Source organism: Harpia harpyja, chromosome Z (assembly GCF_026419915.1).
Source record: "Harpia harpyja isolate bHarHar1 chromosome Z, bHarHar1 primary haplotype, whole genome shotgun sequence".
Lineage (NCBI taxonomy): Eukaryota > Metazoa > Chordata > Aves > Accipitriformes > Accipitridae > Harpia > Harpia harpyja.
In genome coordinates, this window is record NC_068969.1 from 52,603,707 (window position 1) to 52,623,859 (window position 20,153).

The window sequence follows — 20,153 nt, forward strand, 5'->3', positions numbered from 1 at the left end:
CTTAACTTCTCATTGCTGTTAAGGAGTTTTATTCCGGATTTCGGCAACAATCTTTCTTCCAGAATTATTTGCACGGTGTGGACAATATGTGCGTGGACCATATGCTATTATTCACCTCTTGTAAAACACATATAAAGATAACAAACCAATTATCTTATTTTTCTTAGAGAGAGGAAAAATGCTCTATGAATTTCTGCTGCAGTATCATTGTGGAAAAAGTTACAATCTCATGACTATTTTAAAATTTACAGTAGCTTTGACTTTTAATTCACTGATAAGCAATAGAGGTCCATGCTCCCTGGTTCCTCTTTACAACACTTCTACTCCTTTTTAACATTTTGTTCTACTTAAGCTGGAGGAGGCTAAAATAGTTGGAGGCAATCACAACCTACTTCACAGTACCTCATTGTGCGTAACTCTAATTCTACAAAGGTATTTAAGAGCACAGACTTAATCTGTGCTGTATTTTTTGACCTGGGAGAGCCTATGGTCAAGCAAGGTTTTATACTTGTCAGCCACATCCTACAAAAATACTGTAAAATCAAAACATTATTTGTATTAAAGTCACACTGACTGCACTAGTGAAAACAACAAGAAGAATATAATTAGACGCCTACACAAAGTTTGTAACTCACAAGTTTATAAAAAATAATTATTATAGAACACTGGAATTCCAAATCTGGTGAAGCAGTCAGAATCCATAAAAAAACCAGGATGTTACTTCAGCAGAAAAGGAATTTACTACTGCAATCCTACCCAATTCTTATAAAATTTTATTATTGTGCTACATTAACATCTGATAAAGACAGTGAAAAGCCACAGTGCAAAGCCCCAGTTTTTACAAGTGGGGCTTTACAACATAAAGGTATGACTTACACCCAGAATACTACAGAACACAGTCGATCCTTTGATTTTCACATGTGTATACAAAATGTTAGCAATAAAATCTGGTAAATCCAAAAAATCTTTGCTGAAGGATGCTTTATTTGAAGTAGTTTATTCCCCTATTTATCAGTTTTTGTCAAAAACCCCTTCCTGTGAAATCTTCCATTTAATACTTTTTTTTCCTCCTAACAACATACTTTATTTTTTAGTAAGAATGGCTTACTGCCATCTCCTGCTTCATAAATTTGAGTTCTTTTTCCTACGTCCTACTGTTTCAGTTGTGTTTGAGATAATTCCTTTTGCTCAATTTGCACCCCACATAGCAATATGGCATTCTCTAATTTTTTATATGAATGTATGGAAAGCAGGAATGCACATGCAGCTGAGGTGCCCATTTAATATTTCTAGGACAGGGATTTTTCTTAAAAATGACACTTTGTTTGCTAAAATGAAATTCATATAATTGATAAAATACACTTTTCTCTAGGTTTGAGTGTAGCTAATGCTTCCATGCTTTAAGAGTGTTATCTTCCAATTTTATTCTAAACCTGATCATGGAAAAAATACCATAAAGAAAAGACTAAACCAGAAACATTAATTAGAGCAGATTTTTAATGCCATGGCCTTTAGAGAAAAGTTACAGAAGACTTTGATCACTGGATATAAAACAATCTTTGTTACTCTCTGTTCTGGTAGCCGTATGTGCCTCCACTATTACAATATATTTTTAAGACATTTTTTGAGAAAAAAATCCTCTAGATTTTAAAAGTGAGCAAGATAACTGAAATTATACATAAATTTGGTTTAGTACTTTGTTAGCACAAAGAGAAAATTACTCTCCTTTTTCCCTTTTCTCATTGGGATGCAACGCCTTGACAAGTAGAGGCCATGATTACGGAGGATGTATTCTTTTTGTTACCTGACAGAAATAGTGCAACCCTCTGTGGAATGATTGCTGGAGGTGACTTATTGTGTGTCCTCCTCTTAAGGGAAGGTAAATCTCCAGGGTGGAATGCAGTGGATGTACACAAAATCTGTTCCATAATAATTCCCTAAGCAACATAACCTGCAACCTTAGATGTTAGCAACACCAGGGGAGCCTGGTGTGCTGACTCTAAGAGAAACAACACGGAGGGTGGAGTGGAGTGGAGACACCATGGCCAGGCTCTGTGATACCATCACAGGGATGGGGAACTGGAACGATAGGAACAAGAATGGAAGGTCCCTGCACTGAATCCACCAAAGCAAGGAGGTGAAATAATGGGGGGCTCTGTCAACCTACTGCCCTACTTCTGATTTATATCATAAGTGCCCCGTTCTGGAGTACTGACACGGAACTTTGCTCATTATAATCTCATTAACATACCACAACACACCTCCATCCCAAAAGCTACCCACGTGCAAGGTGCAACCACCCCTCACTGAGCACGCACTCTGAATTTTCTCTAGCATATACCTTTAAAAGTAAAGCGAGGAGATTTTACACCAATCATAATAAAGGTATGTATGGCTAGAGCCAGTCAAGCTCCACCTAAAAAATAAGGAAATATAAAAGGGCTTAAGAGAGGAGGAATGCTAAGGAAGACACCATCATAGACAAGTCGGGAGGACATCGCTGACTCCTGGGATCAGCTGACGAGCTGAACCTCTCTTCCACGCCATAGGGACACCTGTTGGGTAAGATTCAAACCCTCGGTTATACTGAGTGCTTCCCGAGGAAACTTAGAAATCTCTAGAGAGTTTTTCCATAATTTAGTGTGCTTACAGTCGACTGTATTATTATTTGCATGTGCTTTGCAGACAGTGTATTTATCACTGGCAATCCAAAAGAGCCTGTACTGTTGCTTTAATAAACTGCGCTGCTCACTAATCTAGCCATGATAGTTAGTTCGGAGCAACCAAACTCCCTAAGTCTGGTAATTCTCATGCGTTGAACGCGGCTAAGCTGAGAGCACAGTATGCTATTAGTGCATCCGTCATCCTGATAGCTCAACATATTGAATGCAACGGGACCTACAGTGTTGAATTGGACATCACTCAGAATTTAAACCTAGCCACCCCCAGCCCCTCTGACATCTAAGGACAAGCTGGAATGCAAGAGGGGTTATTTTCTGCCAAACTTTGTTATGCTTTAATGCAACACCCCCTCTGCTAAAAAAAACTTAAAAAGCAAATCCTGTAACACACCTAAATTCTGAGGAAATAGGAACATAACTGAAATGCATCTCTAGTATTAAGATACAAAAGTCTGTTATAAAATATCAATAGCTGCAGGCTTTTCTTTAGATTCCAGAATTAAACTAAAGAACCTACCAAAAATCTGCCTAAAATATCCTAAGAAAAATACTGCTAATTTCACTGACATATGAATCAGGCCTTCTGTGTGATCACAATAATACTGAATGGCACATAAGTGGCAAAAGATTCATTTCATGCTTATGCAATAAATATAGTCATTTTCTGTAAGTACATCTTTTACGTATTACAGATCCTCATTTCTCATTGTGGATTTAATTTCCTTAAAGAAAATAAAAGATGTATTTTAACACTTAAAAACGCATGTATCAAGACTTTAATCACGCTCATAAGAATTACAGCTTTGGGCCAAAAATTAACACACAGAGACCTACAAGCCTGGCCAGATGCATGGGTACCATGCAGGTAATTCACAGTGGGATCCTTTTTGGAGCTACAAACCTACAAATTGAGGTAACTGAATGGCTAACTGCTGTAGCCTGCTTCTTCCATTTCAGCTGAGATTTCTGCTCCTAAAGACCTGTCCTCAGGTCAAATAAATGCAAGATGATCTTCCCAAAAGGCAGCACCATTACTGCAGTTGTCTCCCTTTTCAGCATCTTAATTCCTTCCTGTCACAAGATGAGAATCTCTAATTGAGTGACAGGACTACTTTGTGACAAACTTGAAAGTCTCCTTGCTAAGTTTCTGCTTCTCGTCAACTTCTGTCACCAGGCCTTGTGAGAGACTGAAAGAGTTAATGTCTCAAACACTGTGGAGGGGCAAGTTCTGCTTAACGACTCACTCTGCATAACAAGGAACTCAGCCTAGCAAGGAGCCGCAGGTGAGAAGAAGCCGATCAGCACCGGGCGTCAGCAACAGGAGGGGGAGGCCGTGCCGGAGGGTGCGCAGCTCCCTGTTCCGAGAACGCCGCTTTGGGTAGGCTGAGCAGGGCAGCTCACCGTGCATGGCAAAAGATCACTTCTCCAGGGAGGGGGAGGTTGCTCCCCAGGCGACCCCCAAGCCCAAAGGCTCACAAACTGATCAGGACACCTAACTGGCCTGATGAGTTCGGGTGCCCGCCCTAAGGAGGGGAAAAGACGATAAAAAGGACACAAACTGAAGCCCCACGTGCCCACGCCCACAGGCCGACTAGACCAACGCTGGACCCAGGGCTGGTGAAATCTTTCTCTTCTCTCCCTCTCTCTCTCTCCCTTTTCCTTTTCCATAATCCCTACACCTCATCCCTTTAGGCATAAACCGTTGACCAAGTCTGGGACTAGGAGCGGATCCAGCCGCCCTTGGGCTCCTCTCTGAGACGGAGTCTAGAAAGCAAGGGGGTCCGCTCTGAACCTCCTGACTCAACGGGAGGGCTCTCCTTATGGTCCTCCCTGAACTGATTCCCAGATAAGCAAGGCCTGTAGTGTATGTCTGGTGATGCATGGTTAGCACACGTTACATCGCTTACTGACATGGTTTCATGGTTTGTGGTGAGCATACCAATTTTGGTGGTGAGCATGCCAATTCTTGTGAGCAAATAAAAATTGAATTTTGTGACTTAAAGGATCCCTGGTGTTGTTTCACCCTAATCCTGACCTGGCAATCAGCAAACCTGAGGCGTCGTCCTGAGAAATTGGGACATGACAGGCCTAAGAAGGCTTGTCTGAAAGTGAGGCTATTTAGCAACCTCCTTCAATTCCTCCATGCCATCCTTGCTGGCCTGAGAAATACACACCACCTGCACCAAGAGCACATATGTTGTCTACAACAGTGAACTTCAGCTTGTTTTTCCAAAATAAAGCAAAACCAAACCAAACGCCTGCAAAACCAGTCAACGCTAAGGGGAGCCAAAAAACAGGAGAACAACTTTTGGTTAGTTTTGCATGGCTAAGTGTATGTTAACTAATTGCTAAAGGAGACAGTATTAGTTCTGTGATACTGCTACGAAGCTGCAACATGGAGCAGATAGATTGTTTATGCTTTCTGTCTTTGAAAGATGAGCTCAAAGACTTCTAAATACAAACTACAGCTCAAGTTGGTTCAGTGACTGAAAAATTAGGGTCATGTCAGATTTTTAAGAGTGCATTTTCTTGTAAAGAATCTCTCTACCTTTATGTTCTCACTTAAATTTATATTTCTTCATCATTTCTTTCCATGTCTTACTCATTAACATACTCGTACCTTGCAAGACAGCATCAGATCCACACAGAATTCTCATGTCATTTGCAAACTTATTCATCAACATTAGAACCACTACTACGAAAGACATCTTTTTTTCTTTTAACACTTTACATTCATCTCAACATTATTTATAGTTCATAATTTTTCCACATACAGAGAATGTTTGAGGCCATATCATATCAAAATAGATCCAGAATTTTAAAATGAAAGTTACTGGCAACAAATACATAGCCTAACTCATCTGACAAAGTAGCAGTTAATTTTTGTTCATGAGCTCAGAATTTGAATTTACTACAGAGGATCCAAAGACTAGGACTACATTAGCACTAGTGAAAAAGTAGCAGATCTCCAGAGTGAAACAGTTGGTGCTGAGGTCCTGAAAAATACATTTGGGGAGAAAAGCATTGCTTCAGACTAGATGTCTCCTGGTTTTGAAGATCCCTCCCATCAGCAGTTGTGCATCTTCCTATTTTGTTTCAGCTGAAAGGAGTAAAGTTTGAATCCTAGGAGACTGCTCAATGATGGAAGCATAGCAACCTAAGTGGCACTGGGCAGATTTGCTTCAAAGGTGTATTTCTGATCCAAGTGAAAACATTAATGCAGATATATCCAAATAAAAATGGTATTCCTTATTTCCTCAATGATTCTCTTTTCTAGTAGTCAAACTGAAGCATATCCACAACTTAATACAGATTTCTTAAATGTAAAAAATGTATTTCAGAAAATTTAAAAACCTCCACAACATGAGGTCAAAGAACTCTGTTAAAATGGCATTTCTAGTAATAAAGTCCTTGGGTATGCATTGAAGTTACTCAGGGGCTTTATGTACCAGTCATTCCATCAATAATAAATTGAAGAACATAATGTGCATTTTTTCTAAAAGATTATGAATAAATATGAGAGACTTTTCCATTAAAGAAATCACTTGCAGATATCTTTTTAATGCCCTCAGTTTTTCTAATTTAAATTCTATTACTACAGTATCATTAAAATTCCAAGCAGGCAGATTTGGTCTACATGAAATGGGATGTGGGACAGGCCTTTTGTGACACAATTAAGACTGTTCCTTTCAAGGGCATCGACACAGAAGGTGAACGCTAATTTTACTAATATGGTAAAGGGGGATGAGTGACTGTGGGAAGGAAGGAAAGCAAAAACAAATGACGTAGCATAATTTTTTTCCTGTGAAGTTCTCTGTCATATTTAACTTTCATTTTCTGAACAGGTTATTACAGGGACAACAATTTGCATAAAAAGATTACAGATTGCATGAAACGTCAAAGACAGCTTTGCAGCTATAATACAAAGAAAAAGCAGTCTTTGCAGATGTCAAATGAATTTTAAGGAAATGATCAAAGATATTCTGATAATAGCACATGATGCATAAAATACCCCCAACACTAGGTGTCAGTGCATATGCTATTTCTGAAAATAACTTAAAATATCTGCACTTCCCCATATCAAAGCCCGAGCTCCATGCAAATTGAAAAGGAAAGCTCTTTTTCTCAGTTCTGAAGTACTTTTTTCCAACCAGTTTTTATCAGATGGGAGAACTAAAATAATCATAAAATTGTAGCTCAGACCAAAAGGTATTACAAAACAAAACAATTTAAGTATTTTTAAAAATAGCTGCTCTGAAGCAATTTAAATCATCTAGCTAACACCCTTTTCAATGCTGTCTTACTTGGTTCAAATTGCTGGTCATGAAGCACAAAGTATACTACACATTGGGTTTAGCTTACACAAAGTATAAGTAGCTATCAGACACTCAGGTAGTATTTCATAAATTCTTGAAAGCCTACATACAATATATGTAATACGTATATTTAAAAAAACCTATACAATAAAGTTTCCTGTCACCCAATACTCTTCTTAGCACTAACAGTCAGTTAATGGACATCCTTTCCATTACCTTACGTAACCTATCAGAATGAAAGCTGAAAAGTTCATCAACCCTAAAGGAAATATTCTTGAATATTAAGACTGACACACAGCAGCACAAAGTCAGTCATACGACGAAATAAATGGAGCCTGTGTGATTGGATTTTATGGATAGATGGTGATTATTTGCAGCACTTTGGGAAACCTGAGTAGTCAAAGTACTTTTGCACTGCCGCTCAAATCAACTACCAACTGGTCATAAAACTAGCATGATCCTACAGGAAATACTAATATTTCCACTAATTTTAGTTAATACTAAGACTAACTCAAATCAAGAACTCCAGAAAGGAGTGGGCCCATGACATTGCACCCAGTGGCAGTAGAAAAGCAAAAAAAGTCTGTCTTTAAAATTGTCCTCCATCACTTTGTAAGGAGGTTATGACACATCTGAATGTAGTGATAGTGGTATGGATTCAAGTCCTGGAAAGACGCACCACACAGTCATACATGTCTGCATGCTTATCATCAAGGGATGATGATTAGACTATCCATATGTGCGTTTACACCTCAAAGGCCATGAGATCAAGTACAGTAACGGAAAAATTATCAGGAAAGTAATTTGGGACCATATTTCTTCCATAGTATAGGTACTGGAAAAATTCTTTGACTGTACATAGTTACACAAAACTATGCATAAATTAAAACTTTATTTAAAAAAAAGATAGCAAAATGAAACAAAGATGTCAGGATATGGGAACTCCCTGTCTTCAACGTAAACAACAGAATGAAAAGATGATGCTTTCTAGTTGATGTTTTCCTGTTCAACCTTAAGTTCTGTTATCATTCGGTATATAGTAACATACTGCACTATAATTTTACATTTGCTAAAACAGGGCTGCTTTCACAGTATGTACATTATACAAAGTCAGAAAAAAAGCCAGGAAACAGAAAGAGCATTAAACATTTAAAACAAGTAGGGTATTATAAAAGACAAAAATTTGCAAACAGCTACAAAAAGTTTTCATTTTGAGTTTGACAGCCCTTTATTTTTAGCTTAAACAGTATATATCAAAATACAATTATTCACACATCAAAAATAATGTCCTAAGATGTCTCATATGTTCTGCAGTGAATTTAAGCAATATTTTATGTTCAATAAAGTGTCAATCTGGTAATCAGCAAGACATTAACCTATAAGATGTAATTACAAAGACCCATTCTTTACATTTAAAAATCACATAAAACAGGTAAGCACAGATAAGTGTGAAAAAATCACGTTAATTTTGAGATAGGGAACATAAATTTCTTCGGATTATTAGAAGAAAAGAACTAGGACCTTGGAGTAGGAATCTAACTCTGAAATATAAATTCTTATGCTTCCTAAAATTTTGTAGAACACAGAAGGTGCTTTACACAAGTTGAAACTAGTCTTTTTAAAAAAAAATCAGGAACAAATGGCTTACTCATAGTTAAAATGCAAAGATTTAAGTGGAAAAGAGTTGGCTTATGAATGAAGTGTCAACTCAGTAGATACTAACTGCAAAACTACTGGAAGAAGCCAAGGAGACTCTTAAGCTTTCTAAACAGCAATATAGTTTCATACTTCCATCCCTTTTCATTTCCCCCCTGACAGACTTTCTGCAATAGCTTACTCATTAAAAAGGGAATTTTTATTTCAAATTTGCAATGATGCTGGAATGACAGTACCTTTTTCCATGTCTGTATAACTTATTTCTGAGATATAAAATAGAGACAAAAATGGAGTTGTCATAACTCTTCCAAATTTCATGAGAACTTTACCACTTAAAGAACACCATTTTATGAAAAAAATTTCTTCATCACAATTTTATGGGCAATGAACTACTACTTTCAATTACTTAGTAGTGAAATCCAAATGGGAAACCAAAAAGAAAAGTAGGAGGATATTTTGTGAGATGTTGAACGCCATTCTTTTAAGATAGCAAAGATTTATTATAAGAATCAGGATGGAGCATTATTTTAAACAAATACGTTGCACAGAGCAGAGAATGTAAAAAAAAACTCAGAAAAAGAGAGCCACAAAACAAGCAAGAATGAAAAATCTTCTGAGAAGTTGCGTAGGAGCTATTTTAAATAACAATACAACCCCCCAAATTCTTTTCAGTTAAATAGAGTTCTTGGAATGTATGCATTACCTTCACAACAGGATTCAGCAGAACAACACCTGATTTCTTTGTAATAACTTGCTTTGTTGTGTAATGATGTTCTATGAGCTGAGGAATAGTTGGAAACCCAGTTCCTTCAAAACGATACTGATTCTGTATGGAGGTAAAAGGAAATAATTGTTTCTCTATAAGAATATTTTGAACAAGAAACTACAAAAGTGCATCACCAAGCTTCCTTCACTAGTAACAAAAAAAAGAAAGGTTTGCTTTTACAGAATTAGATTTCTTTCCTGATGTATTTAATAGCATTTCTACTGAATTAAATGGAATGATAGTTAGGAATATGATAAATTAATAAATGTAAAATTACCGCATCACTCATTTAAGGCAACATGATAAACTATTTCTTTAAACTCTTAATTTAAAGAGATAGGACAGTTAAATTCAAAACTGTGACAGAGTGAAATAAAAATATTCTAAAACAGAAGAAACAACACTAACTTCCTAATTACTTAAAGTTCTAAGAATTACAGAAACAAACTAAAAAATAAACATCTGACAATAAAATAAATAGGAGATAAGTAACATTATCGTACTCAGATCTTACTGCATTTACAATGTTCGATAACATTAATAAATCTCTGGCACAGAGTATAAGATGCATGATTGGTCTTTAATACCAGAAGTTTCTACAGTGGCTAAAACTAAAGGCAGGTCATGTGTATAATTCATACAGAAGCTGGGCAAGACAAAACTCCCCCTCCCCTGCCCCGGCCCCACTTCATTAATTTATTTCTTTTTATATACATAATTGAACACAATAGAAACAATTAAATATCTGAATATTTTCTTAGTAGCACATAACATTTTCTCAGCAATGACTGCTATGACATATCATTCTTTCAGGTGTTAAGGGGGAAAAATGTATTTTCATTACTTATCTTTGCCCATACACTTGACAGGGAAAAAAAAATAATAAAGAAGACATTCTGTCTTCATTCCTCCTGAATGTCTTAAATTATACACTGCAGCTGATTGGGAAACAGGATAAAGTCTTGTGCCTATACAGGACTCAGCATCTACAGTTAGAGAATTCTTCCCACAAAAGGGGAACTGCCATAAGCCAGCCTAACAATGGCAACAGTGAACAAGTACTGCAATTAAAAAAGCTCAAAGCACAGACGGTGATTCTAGCTCATTTACACAACTGGGCAATGAAAACTTCTACCACTGGCATGCAGACTTTTGTCTTTCTAGCCCCCAGGGTTAAATTCCTTGCACAATGCATTGTAAATTTCTCTTCCTTACGGGTTCAAGCATTAACTTCCTGACATCTGTTATCGCTGTTGGTAAAGACAACTTGCGCATGTCACATTTTTAACATTCCTGGCTATCATAAAAACGTTTTCATACTCTGAATACTTTTTGTTGTTTATTTTGTTGCTTAACTTCATTCACTTATTAAGTAGTGACTCAGCTTTGACCAGTAACACTAGTTCCCATTCCTTTCAAATAAGCTCCTTTCTGTGCTGATGATCCAAAAAATCTGATGTCCTCGGAGTCTCCCTAGCACAACAACCAGTATTGCCTATTATATGTCCTCATCCCAGACCCAGCCGCGCGCCCATCTGCTGCCATCTATGCAAGACCTTCAGAGCAGGCAGTCTTCTTTGATTCTGTGCATTTACACAGGGCCCTGACCATTAAGATCACTAACAAACAACAATTTGAAAATAGCACAGCCTCAAATAAGCAGCAGTGAGAAACAACAGTAGCCTTGAATGACAGCAGTTAATTTGGATGCTTAAAGCTGAACGGTGAATTCATTTATCACACACACAGTTTTATAAGATTAGCCTTTAAAATAATGGTAAAACCAGAGAGAGAACACTTATGCAATTAAAGGACCACTGTTAAAACAGGTGTATGTCCCACTCTGCCCTTCCATTATTTCATTCAGAAGAAAATCTTTATATGGAGACCAAGTTTGGTCTCCATATGGGGACCTGTCAGTGATTCAAGAGTGTGATTTGACCAGTCAGAGACCTGATTCCACATTGTTCATACCAATGTAAACAAACAAACAAATCCCTTGCACCAAACTCTCCTCAAACTTCCCTACCAAAAAGTTCATGAATACAATCCCTCTTGTTATATGACCATAACAGTCCCACCATCTACTAACTCCTTTTAGAGCTTAAAAAGCTTTTTGTCTTTTTACAATCAATGCTTTTTCCACAATAAATGCAGAAATTTCACCTCATAGAAGTATATAAGAAGTCCTGCATTTCTTTAAGAAAATAAGTTTTAACTTCCATGATTGTCAAGAAAATCTGCCACAAATGAATCCCAAAAGCAGATGAACATAATGCCTGATTACTAAATGTACAAGCAGACAGATCTAGTGACCTGAAGATGTTTGGACTGTCCAAGCTATGCAATATTAATCAGTATCAGTCTTACATTTCAAATGTAATTCCTAAGAGAAAGTAGTGAAATTATGAAAGTAAAGATAGCTTTTTGAATTTTTTTTTGTGGAAAAAAACAATACAAAAAAGAGTCAGCTTACAGGTAGGCCTCATAGTAATACTTACAAAAAAACCCCTCTTTTAACTGACTTGAAAGTCCAATCTACATTTTTTGAAGATCTACTTGCCACATACAATGATTTACACAAAATTATTTCAGCCACACCAAGTATACAATGTGCATTTATTTCTGCGGGGTCAGATCAGAGAGCTCAAAGCATCTTGTAAGACTCTGTGTGTCTAGGTACAGGTAATTTTATTGCTCTTATTTTCTCATTCAGCACTCTGACAAATCAAAATACTTTAAGGTCATAAAATCAAAATAAAATAAACACTGACTTTGTGTAAGGTTCCCTTCTACAAGGAAAACTCTAGGTGAGAATTAATGAAAACTGCAGCTGGACAAGTGTCCATAATCACTGATCACACAGAAGCCTTCCAACATCTACGAAGTTTGAAAAATATCACTGCCTCTCATTAAAAAGACATAAACCAGGTACACAATATTGACTTCCCCCAGGCATGCTACATCAGCTGGGGATTTAGACAAGGAAATTCCCTCAGTGTGAACATCGTTATGTGATTAAATTTGTGTATTTTTCTGTATGTGGGAGATTTTATAACAAGAGACTGAAATATGTTTTGGCAGCATTACTGAATCAAAACTGAGAATGATTTGCTGCTATGTCATACTTCAAGAAGAATTTCTAGTAATGTTATGAGAACTGTCATATTTTGAATGAGTTTGAAATTCTGAAAGTTAAAAAGAAAAATACATACATTAAAAAACCCAAGTAATGCATCAAGAAAAATAAAAAGAAATACATTGGATAAAGGCACATAAAAATTAACATACTGTTTAAAATGACCAATTTTTCCTAAGTTAGAGCAACAAGGGGATCAACTCTGGACCTTAGAAGCATATATGCTGTGCAACATCCAGAATTGTTTGTATTATACTGAACAAAACAATATCCATAGGGCTAAAAAGAACATAAGCATCTGTAGTGCAGCAGGGACTTTAATTCCCAACTGTATAGAAACCAACACAGATTATTTTCTTCTCTGTGAATGTCTCCATTTTTCAGGAAGATTCAATGGAATCTTTACAGTCTAAATTAAGAGTAGCCTGCCTAATTAGCACCAACTATGAAAATGGATTTAAAAATAAATAAATGTATGTGCATAAATTAGTAGTAACAAGTTCTGGATTTCAAAACATTTACAGAAATATCCTGGCTTTTCAATATAAGATAAAAGATGTTGAATAATGTCACACTTCATATTTTCCTTTTGTTTCCCCAAATGACCTTTTCCCCTGATTTCAGCACTGATGGAAATATTCCCAACAACTTTCACATTTTCATATTAAGGCTAAAGCAATTTACCATAACAAATTATGTAGATCCTAAATTGTTTAGCTGAAATTATAAACTTCCTAACATTGAATATCCAGTACTATATCAGAGACGTACATCAGCATATTGTATGATAAAGTGTCTCCGTTGTCCATCTGAAAACACAGAAAGGACATATTCACCAGGTTTCCCGTGGCTCTCTCGCACCAAGAAGTCTCCTTGCTGTTTTAACAGCTCCTGGGCTTCTATTCTTGGAATTGCACCATGATACCAGTCTTGCTCAGCCAATGGTTTCTCAGTGGTTGAAATTACATCAAAGAACTTGGGAAAAATATTGAAGAAAAATGTTACTATAATAGTACATTTTTAGAGTTTACTTTTACACGAAAAGCATGATAACAATAATTTCTATTTCTGTATCTAAATTATGTGTTTCTAATAACACACAAAATCAACGCTCTTACATTTACACAAAAGGCATACTGATCACATTCTTTTCTATTACCTAAAAAATTAATATATAAAAAGCAGAAGTTTATGGAAACGTCCACAAAAGTATGTAATATTTTCCTTTGGCCTGCTACTTTTCCTAAGACATATTGACAAACTTTCTCACACATTCTGACGTGCTATTAACAACAACTCAAAATGAACCATTTCTTTATACAGACAGAAACTTCTCAGACAGAAGAACATAAGAAATTGATTTATACAAATCATTTGAATTGGATAAATTGTTTTCACAGAATTTACCAATTGTATCCCAAATCAATTAATAGCTCTATGAGACATTTTTCCTAGCATTTACACTGTAGCACAATATATACACCTGGGTATAAAGTATGAACTTTAGCATAGAGTTTCTGAAGGCACAAAGATTGTAAGAAATTACTTTCGCTGGCCATAAAAGGAAGTTAATGAGTTTTAACCTACATTTTCACATAGTAATTTTAACAAGCTTACATTATTTAAGAAAACACTGAGGAAAACTTTGTATTTTATTTAATGACCACTTCAGATTTATTTGTTATGTCTAGACAAACAAGCCCATACTTAAGCTGTATGTCATTCAAAATTGTTAGTGCCAGAGCTCATAGAAATTTTTACTGCCAGAGTGGTAAAGCTCTGAACAAAATAACACAGTGCATAGTGTATCATGAGTTGAACAGATAGGTGCATGTGTCCCAGGCAAGCCTGCTGAACTGCCTTTTAGATAACAGCATGAAGACCCACACCTCAATTAAGCACAATCCAACAGATAGAAACAAAGCATGCAATTCTGAATTAACCTCTCCTACCACTCTGCCCTGATAAAAACCAGGTTTTTCTTTGTATCATCAAGGATGATAGGATATTTCCCCTATGAGGATGGGGAAAGAGAACAGAAACACTCAATTGGTGCATGCAAGGGAAAAATATGACATGGTGCAGCTATGGGCGTGGTGGAGGCTATCTGCACATTTAAGGTCTTCCCAGGGAGATATTTAGGTTAAGATGACTTACCTAGCCAAAAAACACTAGGAATAACCTCAGACTCTCAGAGTGGGAATGAGTAGACCCAAGAAAGGGAATCTACTCAGAACTTCCTGTTTCCAAATATCTGTAATTCTTTAGCACTATCACAGTAAAGTTTCTGGTATAAAAAATGCCTTTGTCTGTGGGTTCCTGGCTGCCTTTCTAAGTTATACCTCAAAAGGTCTAGTTTAGTCCAGGATTCTGATGGAAAACTGGAGGACATATTTAAGAGCCTGACAGAGCCTCATATTCTCAGACAACAACACTGCGATCTAGAGCCCTGGGCCTGTGTATCAAGGATAATTTCAGACATGAGATTTGAGGCCAACACTGTAACCAATAGACTCATCACTAGAAAGAGCAAGTATGCTCTATTATAGATTTTGCTCTATTACAGATTCAGAGCTAGGAAGGACTATGTAAGAAATAACAACAGCTTGAAAATAAAGTGCACAGTCAGAGTTTTTAGGAGCAAAAGTTGTACTCCAAGGTACTGTGTTTATCAGCACAGTGAACTACTAAAAGCCCAAGATACTGTTTGGCCAAGAAGGCAGTCATATATTTCAATTTCATCAACAGTTAAATACATCTGAGATCAGAGCTGTCTACCACTGTTAAACGACACTAAGTTATTCTCTTTCAGAAATTCCTAAAAGAAAAAATAGCTTTCAGGATGTTAGACAATGTTATTTGCTTGAACATTTATTGTTCAAAGATGCCAAGTTTGACGCGACAGAAAACCCAGACCTCTGCTATACTATCAAGAAACGTTAAAGGGTTCAGAGCAGCAAAGCCTTTGCCACCGAAACACATTTCTACTTGAGAAGAAATGTTTCTAAGCATAAAAGGACAGTTCAGGGTCAATAAACTAGTTCATGGTCTTCACAAAGGAAGGTTAAAAAAAAATAAGAAATATGACATGAGACTCATTTTATAGCTTACTGAAGAGGAAGCCACCAGATAATAACTCCTGCTTATGTTTGAACTGGGTCAAGTCTGAGTCACTGTTCAGAGAACCATGATCACATCCCAGAATAAAACATCTTAAAAGCCTTTATGACAGAGAAAGAGCTTATGGAAGAACAACAGAGCATTTTAGACATTGCCAACTATGGCATTGTTTATGCCACTAACAGCAATCTTCCGCTTTCTTTTGAATTTGGTTAACCTAGTATTTATTACTTTAGAAGGAAACAATGAAAATTCCACAAAGTATCCTCTGCTGATTGTCTCCTACCTTACACATACCTCTACTTTTGTCATATACTGTGGGGCAATCATAATCAAGGTGGTTTCTCCAATGAAAAAAGCGGTAATTATTCACGTTTTGATTGTTATTAAAATTGCATTATTCTTATGAACAAGTCTTCTGACTTCAACGTATTTTCTGTATGATACAATTTTCACCTTCACTGGCTTTGAAAGAAAAAATAGCCGAAAGCCAAGAAAGAACAGTACAAGTGCAAGATATGCATTCATTTTAATATAGATTTCAACTCAGTTTACATCACTTAGTGCTAATGTTTCTACGGCATTTCACAGTTAGAATTAAATAGTTTAAACACAACAAAGGTTAGTCTTTAAGGAAGGTAGAGGAAAAAAAGCTACCAGCACAAAATTAAATTCCCGTCTTTTTTCTTTAAACTCTACTGAGTTTAAATATCATTAAGCAACTTAATATGACTATTAAGATACCTGAAAGAACAAGATGCAATTCAATGTTTTACTGTTTCACTTAGGGGATGAGATCTGTTGCTCATTTGTATGTACACACTTACAGAGGCACTTAGTGATTCAGCAGCTTAAATGAAGAAATATTTTTCTAAGATTTTTGTTCTTAATTGGAGTGGAAGCTAAAAATAAACAATTAACAAAATCAAACAGAAGGAACTCATACTGTTGAATTTCTGCTCTCCCTCCCAAGCCCTCTCTTTTTTTTTTCCTTTTCTTTTTCCTTCAAGATTTCCATTTATTGCCATATTTTGCTCATGGGTTATTTGGAGGCGGGGCAGGTGGGAGGGTGTGTGCCTTTATAAATTTCATCACACTTTTCCTTCTGAGAGGAGGGAAATGCCCTCATATACTTCATCATGCTCCTCATCAACGCAGTACTGTCCTCTTCACTTAGTCTGAGCCCCCTTCTCTCTCCCTATTTAACAATCCATTGAGACAGCAGTTTTCCTCCAACAGTAGAATGAAGCAGTCCCGAGCTGCTGCCCTTATTCAAGAGAAAAACTGAGCAAACAGAAATGTATTATTTCTAATTCCAAAAGATGACATATTATTCCTGTACTTATGCTGTCAATGAAAAGAAAATAATAATGGGAATGATATTTTATTAAACTAATAGCTTACTCAATATTGTATTTTCACATATATTCTGAGCTCAAACTTTGCATACTTCCTTATTTTCCATCTTCAAGCAAACAAAACATTTTGTCAAGATGTTTCTTCTCTCCCAGTGTAAAAGAGGGGCACAGACACAGATAAGAAAGTAAAGCAATAAATGTAGGTTGATAATTTGAGATAATTCCCTATGGAATATCCTGCCTTTAGCCTAAGTGTACCTGACTCATTCCCACATGCTAATATACCATATGAAACCAACATCAATTCCACTTATTATCCTACAAACAATAAAAAGGTTATCCTATAAACAATAACAGATATCTGTAACAAGTTCAAATGCCTCAGTGGCAAAAAAAATAGGCAGAAAGGCAGAAGCTGGCATTCATGATGCAATTCATTCAGACTCTTCATTCATTTCATTCATAGCACTGCATTACAGGTACACGAAAGTTGCCCCTTTTCTTGTATTTTCTCTCCTCATTCGATTAAACTTATGTCACTTGCTATTATAGAAAACTGGCTTGCATTTTGTCCAGGAGAAGCCACCTGAATCCCTAACCTTGCTGCTTTCTCTTCAAACTATATACTTTTTCCCTATATTATCCTTTACCTTCTCATTCTGAGAACATGTAAAGCATTTAAGTCCCAACACATAAGTAACAGTTAAAGTCCTGGCTGCTTTTGGAAGTACAGGGTTTCTCTATGACTTTCTTCAGATGACACAAAAAAAATTTGTTTAATTACACACAAAATTCAACTTCTCCCACCAATTAAATATGGGACAGTGTTTTTAGAATAGCACTACATTTAAACCAAGATATGGCTCCGCTTTTAAAGTTTCAATATACTTAAAACATATAATATAAAAACAGGTAGTTAACATCCTATTTTTAGACTATACTCCATCAGAGGATCAGTACCGGTCCTTTTCCTGCTCTGCTTCAAGACCCTTTTTTGTATTGGTCTATTTAAAAAAATAGCAAATTCTTTTATGTATGTTATTATTATTTTATAATACAACTTCAATAATCACTTAGCATACTTCATTAATGGATAATAAGTTTTAAGTGCCAGTTTATATATTTAGCAATAAGCATGGTTATGTAATTGTCAGCAGGAAAAAGCTGAGCAGCTGACTACATTAAGAACTAATTACGAATTCGGGAAGCGAATTGTAGCTGTATATGCATGGTTGCTTTTCTAACACACAAGAAATTGCTAAATCAAAACACAAAGCAAAACTGAAAATTGATAGGTTTATATATTCTGACTTTGAAGCTTATTTAAATGATAGGTAATCAAGAGTACACTTGTTACTCAGATTTTACTTCCTGCCTCAGGTGACCCAGTTCTGATCTTACTTCTCCCAAACATATTCCAAGGCTTCAGCAAGCCTACCTACCATATATCTACATCCAGGTTTACACCAACTTCCATGGAATTAATACTGATATAGATTGTAATGAAAATCAAATGAGGCACATCAGTTACTTAACATGACACTTTAATTAAAGCCAATGAAAATTTTGACATTGACTTCCCCTGATTTCATCTTCAATATTTTATCTTGATCCTCTTCTTGAAAATTTTTTCTCTTCCAATTTTTCTCTGAAGCAGTTTTAGGTAGTGTTGTTATTTTTTAAAAAGAATCATAGCAAGTTGTATAACATATACAAATAGACAAAGTTGAAGGCTATGTCTCACCTACACAAAGAACAGAGATCATAGCAATTCACATTTTAATATGCTTTTATTATGAAATGCATTTTTACATCAATTAGAAGTTTTATAAACCAAAGATCATGATAATGTGGAGATTTTGTTTATCTCCAGGGATACTTTAATATTTTAGCAGGGTTTTTCCTACTACTTTTCAAATATGTCATGCAACTTCCACATTTTTCATAGGAAAAGCCTTCCTGTCCTAATTTTATCTCATTATCGTATGTATTATTCCATTCCTTTATCACTATATACAATTTTCCTATGTATACACATGTATATACACATATATGTATACATATATATGTATACATATATATGCAATTGTAATCTCTTCCACACATTTTGAATATTGTTTAGCTTAAAGTTTCTTTAATGGGTCTTTGGATGCAATCCTGCAGCATAAAATAGAAGTCTAGAAGTCCCATTCATTCTAAAGTTTTCCCAAAAATGCTATTTTGAGCTAATGTTTCAGTGACAAGATCACAATTAAAAGGCAGTTTTAAAAAGCTTTAAAAATTCTGCGCAGCTTTTGGGGGCTTATTTTTGGGGTTTTGGGGGGGGGGCATAGGTTGGGTTTTTTGTTTGTTTGGGTTTTGCAGGGGGAGTGTTGGGTTTTATGGGTTTTTTTGTTGTTGGGAGGGTTAGGATGATCACACGTTCCACTTCAGGAGGAAGGTTTTCAAGTAAAATCTGACACCTCCCTAAGTAGGTCCTCAAGAATTCTAATTAGTCTTGCAAGCTTCTATATGAAATCAATCAGAGGTAATACAAAAGCAAAAGAAACAAAAGTTTCTCCATCCATTAAGGAACCTGAACAAAAGCCAACTAAAACTAAGAGATTCTCAACAACCATTTTCAGTGGGGATTGAAGCAAGATGTATAATACCTGATTACTTAAATAGTACCAGTTATTGAGGAAGTAGTAGTAGCATTAGTAGTAATACTACTACTACTACCACCAATATGCTTATATACTGGTGCCTTTGTAACAGATATGGGCAATATAATTATTGCAACAATGGGCAAAACATGCATGACCATCTGACCTACTACAGAATATCATACTACACTGCATTTTCAGTAAATCAGACTCACTGGGAAGAGTACTCTTAAAAGTATAGCACGAGCCTGGGACCTGCAAAGAACATACAAATTCTTTTTTTCCCTGAAGTGCAACAAGTTGTACTGACAATACTATTATGCCACGATATTACCATGTCTGCTTATCAATCAGAACAGCATTTTTGTAACATTATTTTAATGTAATTTTTATCCATGTAGATGGAAATGCATGATGCTTCAGAAAAAATTCCTACTTAACCTGTAAAAATAACAGTATGTAATACAACACT

At 36.0% G+C, this 20,153-nt stretch overlaps 1 protein-coding gene across 10 annotated transcripts in view; it reads right to left on the reverse strand.

Annotated features, from left to right (window-relative positions):
* Nucleotides 1-20,153, reverse strand: part of FER (FER tyrosine kinase) — a 203,377-nt gene that overhangs the window by 93,804 nt on the left and 89,420 nt on the right. For 9 of the 10 annotated variants that reach the window (XM_052779075.1, XM_052779081.1, XM_052779079.1 and 6 more), the window contains 2 exons: nt 13,330-13,533; nt 9,357-9,479 (listed from right to left, as the gene is read on the reverse strand). In XM_052779075.1, coding sequence (XP_052635035.1) covers nt 9,357-9,479; nt 13,330-13,533 — 327 coding nt within the window. The remainder of the gene's footprint in view (nt 1-9,356; nt 9,480-13,329; nt 13,534-20,153) is intronic. The other variant, XR_008233883.1, reaches the window with a different exon arrangement.